Source organism: Musca autumnalis, unplaced genomic scaffold (assembly GCF_047663935.1).
Source record: "Musca autumnalis isolate F117 unplaced genomic scaffold, ASM4766393v1 scaffold_2, whole genome shotgun sequence".
In the NCBI taxonomy this organism is placed as follows: Eukaryota; Metazoa; Arthropoda; class Insecta; order Diptera; family Muscidae; genus Musca; species Musca autumnalis.
This window is the reverse complement of record NW_027411755.1, coordinates 15,255,535-15,277,971: the sequence shown is the minus strand read 5'-3', so window position 1 is coordinate 15,277,971 and position 22,437 is coordinate 15,255,535. Positions and strand designations below refer to the sequence as shown.

Below are 22,437 nucleotides of genomic sequence, written 5' to 3'. Positions count from 1 at the left end.
CGCGATGGTCAAAAGAAATGGAACGATATACACGAACAGCTATATGTTACTGGCTTATGCCGACGACATTGACATCATGGGTCGATCGGTAAAGGAAGTAACTGACACCTTTGCAAAAGTCGAAAGAGAATCTGCTAAAGTTGGTCTCGCAGTAAACGGCGAAAAAACCAAGTTGATGGTATCGACGCGTAATATGTCCACAAACCCCGCACCATCTGTTAATGTTCGTACCTACAACTTTGAGGTAGTAAAGGACTTCGTCTACCTCGGCACCGCCATAAACACAACAAATCACATCAGTTGTGAAATACGAATAAGAATAGTGTTGGTTAACAGATGCTACTTTGGGCTGAGTAAGCAGTTTAGGAATAAAGCCACCTCTCGTCAAATAAAAATAACACTTTACAAAACACTGATACTACCCGTGCTAATGTATGGTTCCGAAGCATGGGTACTTGCTCAAGCAGATAAGGTAGTGCTTGGTGTGTTCGAGAGAAAAATTCTTCGAAAGATCTACGGGCCAATCTGTGTTGACGGCGAATATCGGCGTCGCATGAACCACGAGCTGTATCTACTATACAACGACATCAATATTGTTAAACGTATCGAGATGCAGCGATTGCGTTGGCTAGGCCATATCATAAGAATGAGCGATGATGAACCCGCTAAAAAGGTGTATAAATACGGACCGCTTGGCGGAGCACGCAGAATTGGCAGGCCAAGGAATAGATAGCGCAAACAAGTGGATGATGAGATGAAAAGGCGCGGTATTCCAGAGTGCGAAGCAACAAATAGAGAGGAATTGAGATCTTTTCTTAGTTCGGCCTATGGAACAAATGTTCTGTAATGGGCCAGCTAAGTAAGTAAGTAAGTATAAATCCTCAACTGGATTTAATAAATCCAGTACAAATCTCATTGCATTTAGATATTCCTTTGGAGGATTTGAATGGCAGTCAGCTGATTTTTGTTCATAGCACAATTATCAAGGTAGATGCATCATTCCATCTGATCGAATTTGAAATGTCAAAAGAAGTTGTTGTAAATTGAATTCGTCTCAAAAAACATACGGCAAATTACAAATTTATTGTTTAATATTGAAAATACTAGCACATTCCGAGTAGAAAGTGTCTTGAAGACAACATTGAAGAATCGTTTAAGACAATGCTATATCCCTGAAGACACCTTGCAGACAGCAATGTGAAATCATCAACGAAATTTTCACACAAATGTCCCAGTATTCGTGTAAGACAACTTGAGCGACAGGGTAAGCGAAGTTGTCACTAAAGACAACTTCGATGACTAAACTCCCTACTTTTCGTTGATGACAAGTTCGATGACTAAAAACCCCATATTTCGTTGACGACTGTTCCACTGACACTGTCTTGCTATTAGTCTTTGATGACCCAACTAAAGACAATTAATTTATGTTGTCGTGTGTGTTTACAAATTTTATCTTAAATGAATAATACTTAGCTCCCATATTCCCGCAGTCACCATTTTCTTTGAACTTTGGCACACCGTACATCTTACCCCAGCCGACTGAAGGGGGATCTACATATCATCCTTATTTATGGATTCTGCAAAAATAAACTATGATAAATCAATTTTGTAAATTGCAACTAATATTTTTTAAAATCTTACCGAGCTTCATATTGGGATTTTCAAACCTCTGCTTTGACTTCAACCTAAATACACGAATTTAAAGAATTATTACAATTATTTTAAATTCAATTTAATCTACTTATTCTAACTTACCCTTTTCTAGTTAATGCGCTATAAATAAAAACAGTTTAGTTCGTAACGCGGTTTACGAATTTTATATTCACCTTTATTACGGTTGGCGTAGTCGTAGACGTTCAAGTGACGTAGACGTTGTCGTAGGCGTAGTCGTAAATTACATTTTTTATGTGATGAAAAATGATATACAACGACAATTTTTGACTTTTATGGTATGTTTTATCCTTAAAATATCGAAAGAAATACATTCGATTTTGTAAACGACAGCATATAAAAATAGAAAATAGAAAAAGCAATTTCAAAAGATTTTTTGACAATGATTATTAAAACATATTGGAGAATAACTATAATCATAATACAATAAGAAGGTAGCATTATCAGCCCAGCTGATGGTAACATAATGTGTCAATTGCATTGAATTTATGTATAATTTTGACATCTTATGTTACCAAAAACGGCAGTTGCTGCTACCATCTTATTGTATCATGACTATAATAAATACAAACTTTACTGCTTTTATTCATTTGCATAAAATAAATTTCGTGTTTTTATCAGATGACAAACTTTCTATTGAAAATCTGTTAGAGTCCTCATATAACGATTCATGCAATGCAAATTTCTTAGTTTTTGTTCAAGAGATGATTTTAAACGAATTGTTTTACAATTAAAAAAAATTATATTTTTTTTAATTTTGTATGAGAAAAAATTGTCTTTGTCGTAAATGTTAGTCCCAATTTACATTAGGCGAGTTTACTTGCGGCAATTGTCAGTTTGATGGAGAAAGAGGTGAGGCATATGGTAACCCTTTGCCTCTCAGCCCCCTCTCTCACCTACAAACTGACAATTGCCGCAAGTAAACTCGCCTAATGTAAATTGGGACTTACGTGGTACCAAAAAATATCCCTACGACAACGACTACGCCAACGACCACAAAAACGTCTGCGCCGAACACTTATTTTGATTGTAAAAACTGTAGGGTTAGTTATTCTTCTGAATTAAAAGTTTGAAAATGATCTACTAATAATTCTATTAATTTTTGTTACCAAAAGAATTCTTTAAAAATTTAAATTTTTGCTTTTTTGTACAAATACATACATAATACCAATTAGACGTTACGACACGTCAGTTTGCAATTTTGGATACGACAACGCCAACCGTAATAAGGGTGATTATTACATTTATTACAAATAGAAAATGTTCTATTTGCATAAACATGTGTATAATAATATCAAAGCACGCTTTTTAAGCATTTTTCGAGTTTTTTGCCAAGACACACTGCAAGATATGGTCATGCAACTTGTCGTACATGACAATTTTGGAAATTTCGTCAACGCATCGTCAATAAAAATGTCATCGAAGAGTCGATTTTCTACTGGGTTATGCTACTAATGCTAACTAATGAGCAAATAAAGAATTATTTTATCGCTTACACATCGTAAATATTAGTTTTGGTTGATTAAAATCAACTTTGTATATCAAAGCAAATTTAATGTTTCGCCTTTTTTACAAATTTTGACATTTTAAATTATTTTTGTTGTAGCAATTCACCGATGCATCTACCTTGTTTCTTGTGCTTGTTTTTGCAACCTTTTGTATTTTCTAGCAACATGTTGCAAAAAACGGAGTTGTATACGAGGATTTATGTCGGATTTAAAATAAATCCACTCAATATGAGGATTTATTTTTGTATGGGAAATCTGATAGGTTATGGCCGGATTTAGCAAATAAAACCTGATAATGCGCTAAATCCGGTTAATGAAGTCATATCTAAATGGCCTATAAAACTACTGGATTTACTAAATCCAGTTATATGTAAACGTGGTACAAAATTCGTATTTTATTTGATATTTGATGATAAGTTGAAAATGACAACTACGAAATAACAACTACTTATATGTAATATTTTATATAATATTAAATAAAAACTCATTTTACGGGTAAAACTTCCCAAACTAACATGTGCAAGTCACAGAACTAAATTTTTGTTATTTCATTACTATAGTACATTGTGACATCTTTTCTATTCCCTGTTTCTTCTATGCAATCGGTACCCCAATTTGTCCCACAATAGGTTAAACTAAAGTTGACATTTTCTAAATGTTATGTATTTACAAACGAAAACTTGTTTGTATGAATGTTAAAATTTTCTTATCTATTTTTCAAAATTTTGACAGATTTCAAGTTTTTATCCCAACGACCCAACAACAACAACATTCTTCGCTACAGTCTATCATACCACTGTATGTTTACAGGGCGTAATGTTGTTTACGTTTGTAAACAAATATGAATGTTGTCGCAACACTTTGTGAGAGACACAACATTTCCCTCCAAATATCTTAAACACAGAATTAAACGTCCCGATGTTGTTATATATGCACCAACAGCAACAATCGACGAAACGGACAACAACACTAACACCATCAACAGTATCACCCCACGAACCACGACGACCATAAGCCTCCAATATAACAACCAACCGCCACAACAACAACAACAACAATAAGAATAATTTCACTTAAGGCGCGAGTACGACAACAGCAGCAGCGCGTTCATATCGTCGTCGTCCGTCTTCGTTGTTACTGTTGTTGTTGTTATTTTCGTTGTCCGTCATTTGCACGCCGCCTTAAAACAATTCCACAACAGTTCTGTTCTATCTATGCGGGATTGAGCGATACATTGACAGGCAGTTTTTTCATTCAGTCTTTATTTAACAGACTAACGGTTCGCGTCGTTGGAAAAATATTGATTCGAATCCATCCCAATTTCCACAATAACGTCTCATAAAATATTGGCGATTTTTATTTCATTTTGAAATAAAGCTTTTTAAACTTGCATTTATATTAAGTGATCCATACCTCGCTCGCTCACTTAAAAAAAAAAAGATCAGTGGCTTTTTTTGAGTTTTGAAACTCAATTTAAAAACCAAAGATTTTTATTATTTATACAAAACAACACAAAAAACCAATCACCAATATGTCTCACCATTGGGGTTACACTCAGGAAAATGGTAAGTTTAGAATATCGCGATCAATCTTTGGCACATTCATCTGAAATGGAGTATTTAGATAGAAAAAATGTATTTAGAAGCAATTTCGATTCAAATTCGGCCAAAATGTCAGTTACTTTATATGACATAAAATATTGTATGCAAATGAACATGAAGAATATCACGGTAATGAACGTTAAGTTAAACGTATGTGCAATTTAAATCCACTGTATTTTCTAAATCCGGTATAATGTAAACGTAGTATAAGATCACGTGCCAATGTAAAACCTTCAAACACAGGTTTGGACCAAAGAAAACACAAAAATAAAATTCAACATGTGACCAGACAGCTTAAACATGACAAGCTAATCACATAAACTCTGTTCCAGAACATACAAATCTACCATTTTTGCCAGTTTTGCTACCTATCGCAAAAAAACATCCTCGTACTAAAAAAAATAGTAAAATTCGCACTAAGCATCCCCGTACTAAAAAAACTAGTAAATTTTTTACTACTCTTTGGAAAAAAATAATACTGAATGACGTTTACTTTCAAAATTCTTTTTCAACGCAAAAATTACCAAGAATCTTAATTTTTACCACATTTTTACTCCAATTGCGTTCTCTTAAACATGACCAGTTAAACACATAAGCTTTGTTCCAGAACTTGCAAGTATCAAATATTTTTGCCAGTTTTGCAGCTTTTTGAAAAAAAGTTCATCTTTGAACAAACATGTTGTTCTCTTTAAAAATTCATTACAAAACTAATTTCTCCGAGTAAAAAGAGAAAACATTTGATATGAGATCAATTCACAAGTTTTACAATTTTTGCCACTTTTACCATTTGAAAAAGTAAAGTAAACAGACCAAATATTTAAAAAATGTATCCTCGTAGAAATTTGGTATATCTTATACCCCGGTTACACTATTGAAGGTTAACCCACTGGGTTTAATAGATCCAGTGGGTTAATCTTTGCTGGTTACACTTAGCTGTTCGCGGATATAAACTGTCAGCTGATGTTTGTTTACGTATACATCCAAAATAACACTTAAATATCAAAAAAAAAAATTGTTTCCAAAAATTAAAATGGTAACTATTGATGCATTACAACAAGTATTTAAACAGTATTGTGATTGATTGGAAAACAAAAAATATGGGACAAAATGCATAATTTAATTTAATTTTTGTATGGCAAATCTGGGGCTAAATTCTGTTTCTTTGAAAATTTGTAATGAAAATTTTATAAAGGAAAAACTGTCAAATGAAAAAAAAATATATAAAGCAAATATTTTTCATTTCAAACAAGAATCCATATCAGCCCCTCAGATTTGACCAGATTAAGCAAATAAATCCTCATGAAGTGGGTTAACCCGGCAAAAAGCTGTAGTGTAACCGTGCTGTTATTCACGTCCAAACCTAAAATTCGTCTTTTGACGTCAAAAAGATCTCGAACGCTAATTTAAATTAAAAATAATTTTCGTTCCCATCCATTGCCTTTAAGGTGCTAGTGTAAATGTGCCTTAAAACATTCTACTACCTACGTTACACAGGCATGTTTTGTGTTTTTGATAATCTATACATTAACTCAACTCTCCTCTCATGTGTAAACGCAGGGTAAGTCTGTATACTTATTGTTTTTCAAGATGTAAAATAAAAAATTGCTACTTTAAAAAATGTCAGTCCTTGCTTTTTACAATGTGTAAACCTGATATAACCATTTTTATATACTTTAAGTGTCGTGGCCATATATCAAATTCCTATTTCTTCCATGTGGCAAAACATAAGTTGTGTTCCAGAACTAAAATGTTTCTACAACTTTCACCACTTTTGCACATATTTCTCAAAAAAGCGTTCAGTTAATCCCCGATTTTACAATAGCTGTATTCCTTTACTTATCTGAGGTTACCATTTGTTACCATTTTTAACCTGCAAAGCGTTCCTTAACCCCGAAAAGTGGCAAAACTGAGAGAGGAGAGAGAGCGAAACAGGCTACCAGAAAAATTTCTGCAGGTAAAAAATGGCAGAACTGATTTTTCGACTTTTGTTTGACGATTATTTCACAATGAAGAAGAAAATGGACGAAAAGCGAAGAAAAAGTCGAACGCTGACAAAACTAAATTAAAAACTGTGAAATAAAAGACGAAAATTGATTTTTTTATGTTTCTTTTTGACATTGCTGCCAGATCTACCATTTTTCCGTTCCTTTACTTTTCTGGTAAAAATGTTCATGAGAGAGCAATTTTGAGCAATATTGACACTTTTCTCTTTTACCACTCTTACCATTAAAAAAGTAAAGGAACAAAGCTAATGTGTAAACCCTTAAAGCGTTCCAACACTTCAAAAATGTACAAAATGTTTACATCAACGTTTTACACCACACATTTGAACGAACAAAAAGTTTTAACATGTGTTCTGGCTTCTGATTGACATTTCTTGCAGCTTTGTTTTGACGTTTCTGTCATTTTTCCGTTCTCCCATGTTTTTAACAAATTTGTCATGGTAGAACAAATATAAGGTAAAGTTAATACTACAACAAATACAACTCGAACAACAACCACAAAGGAAATTGTTTTTGTTTGTAACGTTACTGCCAGTTGTATTTGTAAACAAAACAAGGAAATGTCTATAAATTATTGGAATTTGAAAAACTAATAATTTTTCACATTTGGTTGAATATTTTGGAAAACATGAATGAAAATTCGTTACAATTTCAATTTTTATGTTTCCACATCATTCCACTAAATGCATAAATTCTCGCAGAAAGTAGAATTCTTGCAGAAAAGTTTGGGGTCGCTGGAAATTCATAGAAAAAGGAGAAGCTGTTTCAATGTTTTGTTTTAGAAATCAAAGAAGCACATGTTTATTAGGGCTTTATTTTTTTAAATTTTAACAAAATACCTCACATATTAACAATCGTTGTATCGCCTCTACAAGCGGGGATTTACTGCGCGGCTTATCGTTCGAACTTGGAGGAGGTTACATATCATTGATATGAAGAAGTCTTTCTGGGAAATGGTTTTTTTCCGAATGATATATTTTTTGTCTCAAAAAATATATGTCCCTAATGTACATCGAAATAGAAATAAATGTATAAAATGTCATATGAAATTTGACACTAACGTTACAACCCAGTTTAGTCAGCTGTGTATTGCTGCTACCTTTTCTTATTCTACCATGCAAATTTGTATGGGAAAGCAATGTTCTCTCTTTTTCGACCTTTAACATTAAAGAAGTGCGGGAACGGGTCTATAATCACATAAACTCTGCTCCTTTATCTTATAGTACGTTTACAATTACGAAATCGAGTAGATTTCAACTGTCAATTCCTTTGCGTATACTTAAAGTGAAACCTCATTTGAAATCCATTGGATTTCATTTGACGTTTAAGCAATGGAATTGACAGTTAAAATCGAGTAGATTTCGTAAATGTAAACCTATCATTAAATGGTTAAAGTACAGTCGAAAACGCTTATAACGACTATCGCTTATAGCGTCCGAATTTCGTCGGTCCCTTGGCCGACGTTATAAGCGATTTCGAATGTAGTTAAAAATAGCGAATCTTGATAATTTTTGTACCTGACGAAGCTGGGCTGTAAACGTATTATCACTTTAATCATTGCAAATGTCCCTCCCTCCTTTCCATAATCACTTCAAGGCAAATTTGTAATTTCTTACTGTTTACATTTTCCACAAAAAAAAATCTGGAATATTTTCTGTTTTGTATTTCAATTGCAATTTTTAATTGCATTTCAAATTTTTACACGTTCTATAGAATGGTGTTGTTGTTGTTTTATTGTGCTTTATATGGTTCAACTAAGTTTAAAAACCCCGAGTTCCCGCCAGCCCGTCACTATCACCATCGCCTCACCAGCAATACTTGATCTCATACATATGTGCATTTCAATCGGTTGTAGACGCTTAAAATTCTCGTGATGAATATCAGCCCAACAACGACGTCATTATTGGTGATTCGCTTGCTGCTGCTGCTACTGCATTGCTGTTATTGTTAATACATATTTATGCTTTTAGTTTAGCGGGAGCTTGAAAAGTGCACATTCACTTCCCCAAAACTCATGAGTTCCCATAGCAAGCAAACAAACAACCACAGACACAGAAAAACTAAAGTGTTCTGAATATCTGAATATGTTGTTTTGGGTATTGAAACCTGTTTTCATTGTAAATTGCATTGTTTTTTTACATGAACACTTTCTCGATTGTTGTTATTGAAAAATTTGTTTTTATTTACTATTTCAATGAGATCATTTTGAAATTTCTCCAATTTAGGTTTTTTTCCATTTTGGAGTATTTTAGATAGCTTTACACCAAACTAAAGGCTGTTTTATGCTGCTTAAGGGGAGTTCATTAGTGACAATATTGGAATTAATTGCATATTTAAGGTATTTTTACATTTTTAATTATTAGTTCACAACTATTAACAGATAGGACAGGTTGATGAAAATGCTACTCTGACCCTGAACTGTTCATTTTATATTCTCCGGTGAAAATTACATAATTATAAAAATTTAGCCGAAAACACAATGAACGTTTGAGTAAAGCTTTGCTTCATTTCTGATAAAATAATAGAGAAAAAAACCATCTTTGGTGCCCTTGGTATTTTATTCTTTTACCAGAAATGACGCAAAACTTTACTCTAACGTTGATTTTGTTTTCGGCTTAAGTTTTTGAAGTTATGAAATGTTAGGTTATGTTTATATCATATCATTCAAATAAATTGTGTATTTTTCTCACTATCTCAAAAAATCATTGGTTTAACTTTCAGTTTACTACGTTCTGGTTATGGGTACTTTACGCGATATGTATTTTACATATGGGTTGTCACTTTGCGTATACATTTTGTATATAAAAAGTGACAACCCATATGTAAAATACATATCGTGTAAAGTACCCATTAGTTTTTAGGTGTTTAATACATGTGAATATGGTATAACTAGGCGTTTACTCCAGACAGTTTGTCTTCAAATACAACACTGTTTTACTAATGTCTATATTACACCATATGCTTTGTCACATGTATTTAGTCACTTTGGGTATACTAATATACAGACCAGCTGATGTCATACATGTAGAAAACATATGGTGTAATATAGCAATAACACATACATACATTTGTCGGCTGTCTTCAAGCTGTCAATCATTTTTCACAGACAGTGGGGTTAACAAATTTTTGACATCTTTGTGAAAAAGAAGTGAGATGATAATTCCAATGTGCTGAAAACAAAAGAATATGTATAAAAACAAAATATGTGAACGGAAAACAAAAAGAAATCGGTGATTTTCATTCATACTTTTACAACTGTTCTTCCAGTTGTCGGGACGCCTACGTCACACAATCAAGTTTTGGGTTTTTGACAATCAATAGTCGATGGTCAGACTAGCAAGGTTTCATGAAACCAATTTCGTTAAAGTTTCTTTTCAAATTTCGTTAATGTCCACACACGTTAACGTGAAATTTAAGATCTTTGCGTGTCCTCTTTATTTTACCATTCGCGTTTGTTGTGTTTCTCATACCAATAAAAACAAAAAAAGACATAAATGAACCAAAAACAACACAAAATAACTAACATTAATAATTAAATTAATATTAATAGTTAAATTTTCACTATTTCATTAATTAAATGTTTTTATTAAATATATTTATGTTTGTTTTGTTGTTAACGTTTGCTTGAGAAAATAAAAATGAAAGAAAATTGAAGAAAAAATCTTGCAACGAAGAACAAGAAGAGGCAACACAACAAACACAGAAAACCATGTACATGGGTTTCACTACTTCATACCCCTCGCCTATAAACTTGACGTCGCCATGTTGAAATCGTGCTAGTCTGACCATCGACATACATGAACTCAACTGTCCTGTAATGTGTAAACGCGGGGTAAGCATACATATATTTCATTTCATTAGGTGCTATGGTCACACATCAAATTTTTCTCATTTCATTTCTTAACTGGGCTAGGGATACGTACTACCAAGCAAAAATCGATCTTTCGATCTTTTGATTCTTCCTTAGAACTCAAGAATCGATCTTTAAATCTTTTGATTCTTACTTAGAACTCAAGAATCGATCTTTCGATCTCTTGATTCTTCCTTAGCACTCAAGAATCGATCTTTCGATCCTTTGATTCTTACATAGAACTCACTTGGATAAAAGAATCGTTCGATCGAGATGACTCCTTAGTTGAAAATGTGAACGTTTTAGTGTACAATGCTTCGCGTTTAACACTGCCGTAGATTAGATTAACTTTGTTCATCAGTACAACAAATAATATAATATTGTTGTCTTGCTCTTACCAACGTAATCTGTATATTTCATTTTCGTGGTACATGAAAAAGTCAAAACAGAATTGATCTTTCGATTCCCACTGCAAGAATAGAAGATTCATAATAGAGAATCGATCTTTCGATTCTCTATGAAGTCAAAACTCAATTCCGATTTTTAGATTCTTCAAATCAAAGAATCGAGGAATCGATTACTCGAAAATCGACTTGCGTATCCCTAAACTGGGCGTTTACACAAGACAATTTGTCTTAAAATACAACCCTAATTTACTAACATATACATACATTTGTTGATTGTCTCCCAGTTGTCCATCATTTTTTCACAGACAGTATTTTTGACATTTTTGTAAAACCAAGTGAGAATTGAAATGTGTTGAAAGCCAAAGAATGTGAACAATAATAAAATAGGCATGTTCGATAACTTCGCAAGTAAAAAGTATTTGCAAGTTCTTGTAAGTACTTGCAACTATTCTCATATCTCTGTTATTGAACAAGTTTATTATCGAACAGGATTTTGTAAAAAGTTTTTACAAATTTGTACAAACTTTTAGGTTATTGAACAGACCTAATATATGAACGGAAAACAAAATCGATGTTTTTCATTCATAATTTTACAACTGTTTTTGCAGTTGTCGGTGCGCCTACGACCCTCAGGCACGTTTTGAGTTTTCGACAATCAATATATGAACTCAACTGTCCTGTCATGTATAAACGCAGGATATCCATAACTGTGTTTGCAGTTATAACTGGTTAATCTATTGACAGCTTTTTTTTAAATTGCCAAAAATATTCCACAACGAAGATTTTGTAAAAAAAACTTCGATTTCTTAATTTATTTTTAGCGCATTTCTTTTGTTCCATTGCTTACGTATGAACACTTTGATTAACATAGCTTTACTAATGAGATGTATCAAATTTGAAATATCTTTTAATACAATTCTTTGAAGCGTACTAAATGCAAAATGTCTTACGTACACTTTTCAAATATATCTTACGTATACGTTTATTATGAATCATCATTGTCGTCTTCGAGGAAAAATAACTCCTGATTTGTTTATCATCCTCATTTCATCACATTTATTTACAGTTCTTTATAATATGTATAAATAAGGTAAAAAGTCGTATGTTGACTTATCATTATCATAATATATACTATATATGTCAACGGGATGTCTGCATATACAAATATAAATAAATGTATTTATAAGTTAACCAACCATGTAGTGAAGGAATTAAATGTCTTCCTCCACGTGCATGTTTGTAACACATTGGAAGATGCTTTTGGACCACACTTAAGTAGAAAAAAACAATAAACGTTTGAGTAAAGTTTTGCTTCATTTCTGATAAAATAATATAATGCAAAACTTTATTCAAACGTTTATAGTGTTTTCGGTTTTGAGGCCTCGGTACATAAGTGGCTGGCTTTATTGCTTAAGATATGGTTTTATCATCTTAAGATGTGGTTTTATCTACATTAATGCATTTTGACAACTAGTGTGGTTATCAGCTGTTTTTTGCGTTACACCTTTATTATTCGGCCATGGTTTTAACTCAGTGAATATATTAAATCCGGTTATATGTCATATGTAAATACTCATAAAGAAGGTTAACACGGCAAAAAGCTCTAGTGTAAACGGCGTTTAAGGGACAAGTGTAAAGTAAGTCCCAATTTACATTAGGCGAGTTTACTTGCGGCAATTGTCAGTTTGTGGGTGAGAGAAGGTGTTGAGAGGCAAAGGGTTACCATATACCTCACCTCTCTCTCCATCAAACTGACAATTGCCGCAAGTAAACTCGCCTAATGTAAATTGGGACTAAAGGCCTCGACACATAAGCTTTGTTCCTTTACTTTTTTAATGGTAAGGGTGCTAAAAGAGAAAAGTGTCAAAATTGCTCAGAATTGCTCTCTCATGAACATTTTTACAAGAAAAGTAAAGGAACGGAAAAATGGTATTTCTGGCAGCAAAGTCAAAAAGAAACATAAAAAATCAATTTTCGTCTTTTATTTCACAGTTTTTAATTTAGTTTTGTCAGCTTTCGACATTTTCCCCTGTTTTTCGTCCATTTCTTTTCCATTGTGAAATAATCGTCAAACAAAAGTCGAAAAATCAGGTCTGCCATTTTTACCAGCAGAAATTTTGCTGGTAGCCTGTGGTAGAAGAGAAAGCCATTTTCGCTCTCTCTCCACTCTCACTCTTTTAAAAATTGCTTCCAGTTTTGCCACTTTTCGGGGTTAAGGAACGCTTTGCAGGTTAAAAATGGTAACAAATGGTAAAAATGGTAACCTCAGGTAAGTAAAGGAACACAGCTATATGAAGCATGGCATTCTTGCTTAAGTCATATCTGATAAAAGACTAAAGACCAAGATCGACCTAATTAAAAGATTTCAGGATCACATTTGAATTAGTTCGAACTTGGTCTTTAGTCATTTACCAGATATGACTTAAGCAAGAAAGTCATTTTTATTTTTTTTTATATTTCTGGAATTTTTCTTACAAATTATTGTCGTTTTGTAAGAATAAATTCCTATAAACACATGCTCTGTTTTTTTAAGCTCAACAAGTATTTCCAATAATTACAATTACACTGTTGACGTATTTAGGGCAAAATAAATTAAACATATATTAATTCATTGAACTTTTAAGTAGGTTTTTTGTGGGTTTAGTTGTCTGAGTAAAAACCACACAAATTACATGGCAAAAAGCGAAAGTAATGAGTATTTCATAGGAAATGTATTGATTTACATGATTCTCTATTGAGTACCTAGACGGGGAAGTGTTTTAGTACGTTTATATATAACCGGATTTAACAAGCCCACTGGGTTTCAAATGTCAATTGCATTGCTTATGCTTGGTTTACATTTACGAAATCCACTCGATTTCAACTGTCAATTCCATAGGTTAAACGTCAAATGAAATCCAGATGAGATTTCATTTGACGTTTGAGCTATGGAATTGACAGTTGAAATCGAGTGGATTTCGTAAATGTAAACCAAGCATTATATTTCAAATAAATCCTCATAAAGAAGGTTAACCCTGCACACGGCTATAATATAAACATGGCCTAATATCAATACATTTGTTAATCTATGTTTGTTGTTGTTCAATTCGATAAGGCAACTAAGAACATGTGGATTTATATTGGCACCCTTTTTATAAGTTGTTCATACCTGCTGAACCTAAAAAGGTCATTGTGTTAACAGAGTATAAATGTACAAATCACACATAGGAATGTTCCTTTACTATTTAAAATGTTATTAAATACATCTAAAAAAGTGACAAAATCGTCTCAACAACTTTTCTCAGTAATAACCATTCATTTCCGATATATTTTTGTTGTGTTTGTTTTTATTAATTCAATAATTTTTAATAATTCAGCAGTAATATAATTGTTCTAAATAAAAACAACAATAATTACTTGTTAAATACTCAAGCACGAGATCAAACTTTTTTTTCGGTATTCTGTATCGGAAGTTTTATTCTAAGACTTCATTAACATTTAAAAGTAAAATATTAAATGTAAACAGGTTTTCATTTAGATATGCAGGTGATCATATAGAATATATTGTTTCTTAAAGAAAAATCCCATGCATTTACATATTTTGTGGCTACCACTAAAATGTAATTTCAACAACACGTGCTTTTTTTAGTTTATTACTAAAACAAATCCGAGATTAAATTTAATTTATAAGCCATTCAAAATGGGGATGATGCATACATTTTATTAAGATGAGACACACCTCAACTATAGGTCTGTTTCAGTAGTTTTTTGATTAATAGTAAAGGTAGCGAAAGATACGTCAATAATTCCTGTTGAAATCTTACTAGGCGTTTACCCCAGACAATTTGTCTTCAAATACAACTCTGATTTACTAACGCATACATACATTTGTCGGCTGTCAAAAGATCACGAACAAACACAAAATATGTGAAGAAAAACAAAAAGAAATCGACGATTTTCATTCATAATAGCTCTGTTCCTTTACGTGTAAGAATCTTCAAGTTTTACCACTTACTTCAGATACCATACAATTCATATGAGGCAGTTCACAACTTTTGCTACTTTTGCCACTTTTATAGTAAGTTTACATTTACGAAATCCACCTGACTTCAACTGTCAATTCCATTGATTAAACGTCAAACGAAATCCAATGGATTTCAGATGAGTTTTCATTTGACGTATACGCAAAGAAATTGACAGTTGAAATCGAGTGGATTTCGTAAAGGTAAACCAAGCATTACCATTTTTAAAAGTAAAGGAACAGACCAAATTTTTACAACTGTTTTTGCAGTTGTCTGGACGCCTACGTCACACAGGCAAGTTTTGATTTTTTGACAATCAATACATTTACCCAACTGTCCTGTCATGTGTAAACGCAGGGTTAAAACCGACGTATCGGCCAATCGGAATTCACCAAACATTGGTCTGTTCCCTTACTTTTTAAGTTGGTAAAAGTTTAATCTACTCTTGCATCAGTTGAAGGAAAGGCATTTGTCTTGTAAAGAATTTTGAAAGGAAACGTCATTCAGAGGTATTTGTGTTAAAGGAAAAGTGAAAGTTTTGCTAGTTTTTTAAGTACCGGAACGCTTTTTGTGCAAAAAGTTGCAAAATTAGCAAAAAAGTAGGTTCTTGCGGGTTCTGGATCAGTAGTGCGATTCTCTAACTCATTTTTTGAGTTACCGACAATTGTCGGTAAAATTAAAATGCTTATAATTTCCGTAATTACCGATGTTTTTCGGTCGCAGTCGTAAAGTTCTACCGATAGCAAGAGTGTCGTCAACTTTTACTTGAACCGATTTTTGTCGGTAACTCAAAAAATGTGTTAGAGAATCGCACTACAGAGCTTTTGTGTTTAGATCGTCATGTTGAACTTAAAATTTGTTTCGACTGCTATGGGCCAAGCCTATATTCAAAGGCGTTTACATTGGGGCTAATACCCTAGACACACGGCAACGTTAATTTGCATTAAGATGTGCATTTAATTTTAACCTGACAGACGACAGTTTCTGCATTTACGAAACAGCTGTTTGCTGGTAAAAAAAAACTGTTTTGTTGTTGTTTGCAATGCAAATTGTGTCTCAGAGCATGAATATGCTCTCTCTCCTACATGAATATGGGCTCCCTTTTACAGCATTGCCATATTGAAATACCTGAATTCAGTTTAAATTCCCTTTAATTTTGTGCATTAAGAATGTGGATAATGCACGAATTAATTTGAATTAAGGCAGTTAATGCAAATTAACGCTGCCGTCTGTCTAGGATATAATGGGGAAGTGCCTTTATAGTACGTTTACATTTTATCGGATTTAGGCGGCATGTATGAAAACTTAATCACACATTTTGACAGATTGGAGTTATTTCAACCACATTATATTTTCATATTTCAACATCGAATATTATGCAAAATATTTTTTGGCTCCTCTCTGTTCATTCCCAATAGAAAAGTTAACATTTACAATTGGTCAGATAAAATGAGGTGGCAATGATACTTCAATGCGGTTGTTGTTGGGCCAAGTAGACGCACAGAAACCACTGTCATAAAATTGACCTCTGTTTTTAGCAATAACATTTTTGCCCAAACAATTAATTCAATTTGCTAAAACAAGTCAATATACAATTTCTACCCTTTAAACATTTAAAAGGACTTTAACGAATGTAACGCTTCATTGATCATTAAATTATATTTATCAGGTAAGGTAGACAGTATAAAACGTGGTTGTTATTGAACATTTTGCAACACGCAATATTTCAAGTTCCAATATGCATTTAAAAATAAACTGTGTAGTTCAGTTCATTGGTCTGTAATGAAGTTATAAAAAATAACCACACAAAATATTAATCACCATAAAGTGTTTTGTGTTTTTTTTTGTGAAAATTCAAAGCAACAATAAAGACTATAAATTATTATTAGGTATTAACATTAATTCGAAATTGTTAATACTTTTAATAGCTGTCTTTTTTTCAAATAGATTAAATAGATCATCAACATGCAAAAACAAATTGATCATTTACTTTAAATTGGAGCAAATGTGTGTAAAGACAAAGAATTTAATAGATCTAGTGGGTTAAACTTCAATAATGTATAGCTTCTTCGTTCCAGTACTTTTTTAATGGTAAAGTGTCAAAAGAGCAAACCGTCGAATTTTAGTTCCATATTCACATTTTTCCCAAAATGTGCGGGAACGGAAAATGGCAGAAACGTAAAACAAACTGGAACAAATGTCAAAGTCGGCGTGTGAGCCAATCAGAAGCCGGCAAGTAAGTTGCACATATTTGCTAGTCCAAATTTGTCGTGTATAAAGTTTCTAAAGAGAAAGCTATTCAGCGTCATTTTTGTTCAAAGGGAAGTGTAGTTCTGGAACGAAGCTTACAAATTTCGAAAACAGTAGATTCTTGCAGGTTCTTTGACAGACTGGTCGTAAACACGCTACCGTGGTCATTTCTGTTTCATTTATGTGTCAGTTCCCGTGCACAAAAACTTGTATATTTGGGAAAATGTACAAAATTAGCAAAGCCAAAGCTCTGTTCCTTTACGTGCAGAAATCCTAAACTTTTACCACTTTTTATTAGAAAAGCTTTTATTCCTTTACTTCGAAAGCGTACGCTTTTGCCACTTCTACCATTTTTGAGATTAATACCCCGTCTGCACTTAACCGGATTTAATAAACCCACTGGGTTTCAAATGTCAATTCCATAGCGTCAACGTCAAATAAATCCTCAGAATGAAGGTTAAACGCAAAAAACTGTGGTGCAAACGCCGTTTAAAGGAACATACCAGCTGTGTTCCTTTACTTACCTGAGGTTACCATTTTTGCCATTTGTTACCATTTTTAACCTGCAAAGCGTTCCTTAACCCCGAAAAGTGGCAAAACTGGAAGCAATTTTTAAGAGAGTGAGAGTGGAGAGAGATCGAAAATGGCTTTACCTTCTACCACAGGCTACCAGCAAAATTTCTGCAGGTAAAAAAATGGCAGAACTGATTTTTCGACTTTTGTTTGACGATTATTTCACAATGAAAAAGAATATGGACGCAAAACAGAAGAAAAAGTCGAACGCTGATAAAACTAAATTAAAAACTGTGAAATAAAAGACGAAAATTGATTTTTTTATGTTTCTTTTCGACATTGCTCCCAGACCTAGCATTTTTCCGTTCCTTTACTTTTCTGGTAAAAATGTTCATGAGAGAGCAATTTTGACACTTTTCTCTTTTACCACCCTTACCATTAAAAAAGTAAAATAACAAAGCTACCATTAATTTGTAAATTGCAACCATGGTGGAATAATAAGGTGTAATACTATGTTTACATTTACGAAATCCACTCGATTTCAACTGTCAATTCCATTGCTCAAACGTCAAATGAAATCCAGTCGATTTCAGATTAGTTTTCATTTGACGTATAGGCAAAGGAATTGACTGTTGAAATCGAGTGGATTTCGTAAATGTAAACATAGTATAACGCCAAAAACAGCTGTTCTTCATACCAGTTGTCAACATGCGTTATTGTGAATAACATACAACATACAAAATTTAAACAAGCATTTCACAGTAAAGGCCAGAACAGAATCAATCGTCGCTTGCTTTGCTTGCTTCCCAAATGTCAAATTATAAAAGAATACCAGAGCCTCCTAAAGGGGAACGCAGGCGGATTTGCAAAGAGGCTCTGTCATTCCCTTATAATTAGACACTTTTAAAAATGGTAAAACCGGCAAAAGTAGTAGAAGTGGTAAACTGCCCCCATATGACTTGTTTGTTGTCTGAAGTGAAGGAACGCTTTTCGAGTAAAAAGTGATAAAACTTGAAGATTCTTGCACGTAAAGAAACAGAGCTTTGATGTAGCACCTTCTTATTCCACCATGATTGCAACTAAAGTAGAGCTGGCAAAAAATCGATGGCACTATCGATAAAATCGATTATTTTTTAAAAATTAAATATCGATAGATAGTTTTGCCTATCGATATTATCGGAACAAAAACCCCCAACTAAAAATTCATTGAAATGAATAGAAATTTCGCTGATTTTGGGTTTTGTATGTGTGAGAAAGTAAGTCCGAAGTCACACGTACACATTTTTCGGAAAAGTACAATGTATTTTTTTTAATATTTTTATAAATTTATATTTTATTGTTTATTTGTTTATTCTCCTTTACATTTCTGTGAAGTACTTGTGCAAAATGTCAAGAAAAGCATTGACATTTCCGCCATTTTCATCTCCAAAGTAATGGTGTTGATAATTTGACGATAATATCGATAGCAATCGATATTAAAATATTATATCAAAATTATCTGATGTTGGAAATATCGATGGTTTGCCAGCTCTAAACTAAAGACGTATGATGTAAATGCGCTACAAGGTTGGAGTTAATATGCAATGCTACCAGGCCACATGTCAAATTGGTTGATGGTGGAAATAGGAGTTAAGGTGTGAACAGAATGAAATACGCCGCTTTTTTCACGCTCAGTTTCATGTAAAAGATTAAAGGCAAAGTACTACCTAATTCAAATGCTGCCTAATTCATTTGAATTAGGTACTACTTGACCTTTAGTCTTTTACATGAAACTGAGCGTGAAAAAGCGGCGTATTTCATTGTGTTTCTACCTTTAGGGTACATACGTTTAGGCATCATTATTATCGTGAAAATAGCTTTAGATCGATATGTTTGACAGATGTTTTCCTACTTTTTACGTCAAGTAAATCCAGACAATACATTTTATCGCAATATAACGGTATAGTTTTAACTCGCCTTTAAACTAATCCACACAATACATTTTATCGTAACGCAACGGTATAGTTTTAACTTGCCTTTAAACTAGAACAAATTCTGGAACATATCACATATATATTTATAAATTTGAACGTGTCAACAATATTTTGATAAAATTTCGTTCACAACTTTCATGTTTTTGTTTTTGATACCGATTATAAAAAATATATTCGTATATACATACATATATATGTCTATAAAACAAGCAAAAATTCTCAATATCTTATTTTCCATACGCATTGTCACACGCTTTTTGACAAAGATATACATTTATTTATAGCAAATTTAATAGGTGATTATTAATAAAATAAAAAAGGCAAATATACAAACATATTGAAGACATAAAGGCAATTTTATTTATCTATTAATCTCTTTGAACTAAACATGTGTTTATCAACAATAAATTCACCTACAATGTTTTGTTTATAAAACTCAAAACTATGGACCAAAAATATAATTAAAATTTTAGCACATTATTTTTTTAATTCATATTTTTCGTTCATTCGGAACAAATTATTTTCACTTGATTTAACAGTTTAACTTAAAATTGTTAACTAAAGCGCTATGGCTTGCAATTTATCACCATGTTTTATTGTGACGGAAAATTGTTGATGACAATTACGTGAGATTTTTCCATAATGAACAACCACAACAATACTGATGTTATAAATTGAACTAAAAACTTTGTTTTTTTTTTTTTGCTGGCGAATTGTTGTTGTATTTAAAATAATTACTTTTGTTGATACATTTGTAAAGTGGGAAATTACAACTTGTTTGATATTTTTGTTGTATTCTGTTAGTCATGAATGGACATGTTAAGATTTATTATGAGAATTGCATTAGCTATAATTATATTGCGGCTTTTTAAAGCAAATCAAAGATGTTTTCCGTGATTAATTCCAATACAATTCCTTATATGTTATTTGTTATTGTTATTTCTCGTGTAATATGTTAAGTTTACAAAAAGTTACAATTTTGTTATTAAAGTCTATAAAAAGCAATTGCTCTGTTCCAGAACCTGCAAGAAGCTACTACTTTTTACTACGATAACATTTTTTCCATTATGTTATCGAAAGAAATAGTAAATATTAGTAGATTCTTGCAGTTCTGAAACATACCAAATGTTTATTATAAAAATTCTTACACCATGTTTACATTAAAGCTTTTTGTCGTGATAATCACATTTATGAGGATTTATTTGACGTATACACAATAGATTTTTATTAAAATGCCTCATTTTAGTTGTCAGTTCCATTGAATATCTGCCAAATAACGTATTTGCCCCCAAAATCCTTATTTTAGATTCTAGTGTAAATTCGGTTTAATGCAAATATGTCTACTCTCCCTTTTCTTTTAACAAATGACCTTCAAACGCCCCTCTGATTAAAGACTAGTTTAAAATTGTAACAACAGTAGGTAATAATAAGGAAATGTTTCATTTAAAACACTGTTTAACGTGATCATTAAAATGCATGAAAATTGTATATTCACAACAGTAGTAACATGACGAAACTAATTTTTTCTCTGTAATAGAAATGCATGAAAACAAACAAACATCAACAAAATACACGTTAAATAACATTAACCCGCAAACAAAAATAAAAAAAGCTGACATCTCTACAATTGTGTATGTGTACGTACGTCTGTGTGTCTGTATGTAAACGGATACATTTTCATTTCATTAAATGATCAAAATTCATCTAAACACGCTCAATAAATCCCGCCAATCAAGCATCATCTCACATCAACAGTCAGTTGTAAGTAACAGTAGCGCTGTGACATCAAACATCATTCTTGTTGTCATTATTATGTCACACGGGGTGGTTGTTGTGGGCTCGTCGAAAGGCTCATGTTCTGGAATTGCAATCGAATATTATTATCTCGTTGTCTCGTTTTGTAATGTTAAATTATTAAATTGGTCTCTATTATTTCATCATTACCTCCACAATTGGAATGTGGTGACAGGCTTTTTGTACATAACCAAAAAAATATTTCCATTGTTTTAAAGAGATTGAGTAATAATTCAATTGACAAGTGTTTTTTTTTTTTGCTGTAGGGGACTAAATTGTTTATAATTTAAGAAAATGTTTATAATTAAGAAAGAAAATCTTTTATTCAGGGAAGGGTGTTGATTTGGAAGCATATGTTTGCTGAGTGGAATTGTTTGGTATTTAAGTTACAGATAATTTTTTATTTGTTCTCATAAATATTAGCTTATTACAGTTTTCAAAGTTTCAAAACTGCCAAAAATAGTCGATTCTTGCAGTCTCTGGAACAAAGTTTATACCACGTTTGCACTTAACCGGGTTTAATAAACCCACTGGGTTTCAAATGTCAATTCCATAGCGCCAAAGTCAAATAAATCCTCATAATGAAGGTTAACCCGGCACAAAGCTTTAAAGCCCTAAACACATTTAACGTTTGAGTAAAGTTTTGTGCCATTTCTGGTAGATGAATAAAATACAAAGTGCTGCCAAGTTTAATTTTTTCTTTGTTCTTCTACCAGAAATGACACAAAACTTGACTCAAACCTTGGATGTGTTTATGGGCCAAATACATACGGTCCGTTGTGTGACGCAACAACAGCCAGATAAAAAATGTGTAAGTGATGCCAAGTTTGTTCTTGAAGTTTTCATGTGGTTGTTGTAAAGCGACG

The 22,437-nt window shown here is 32.6% G+C and overlaps 1 protein-coding gene and 1 long non-coding RNA gene across 2 annotated transcripts in view; one reads left to right on the top strand and one right to left on the bottom strand.

Annotated features, from left to right (window-relative positions):
• Window positions 1–1,243: 1,243 nt before the first annotated feature.
• Window positions 1,244–1,821, bottom strand: LOC141392151 (uncharacterized). Its single transcript, XR_012409788.1, has 3 exons — window positions 1,756–1,821; window positions 1,642–1,685; window positions 1,244–1,577 (listed from the first exon to the last, which is right to left on the bottom strand). It is a non-coding gene; the product is annotated as an uncharacterized lncRNA (long non-coding RNA).
• A 2,313-nt stretch (window positions 1,822–4,134) lies between these two features.
• Window positions 4,135–22,437, top strand: part of CAH1 (carbonic anhydrase 1) — a 36,785-nt gene continuing 18,482 nt past the window's right edge. The window contains exon 1 of the mRNA XM_073967145.1: window positions 4,135–4,744. Coding sequence (XP_073823246.1) covers window positions 4,711–4,744 — 34 coding nt within the window. The 5' untranslated portion in view covers window positions 4,135–4,710. The remainder of the gene's footprint in view (window positions 4,745–22,437) is intronic.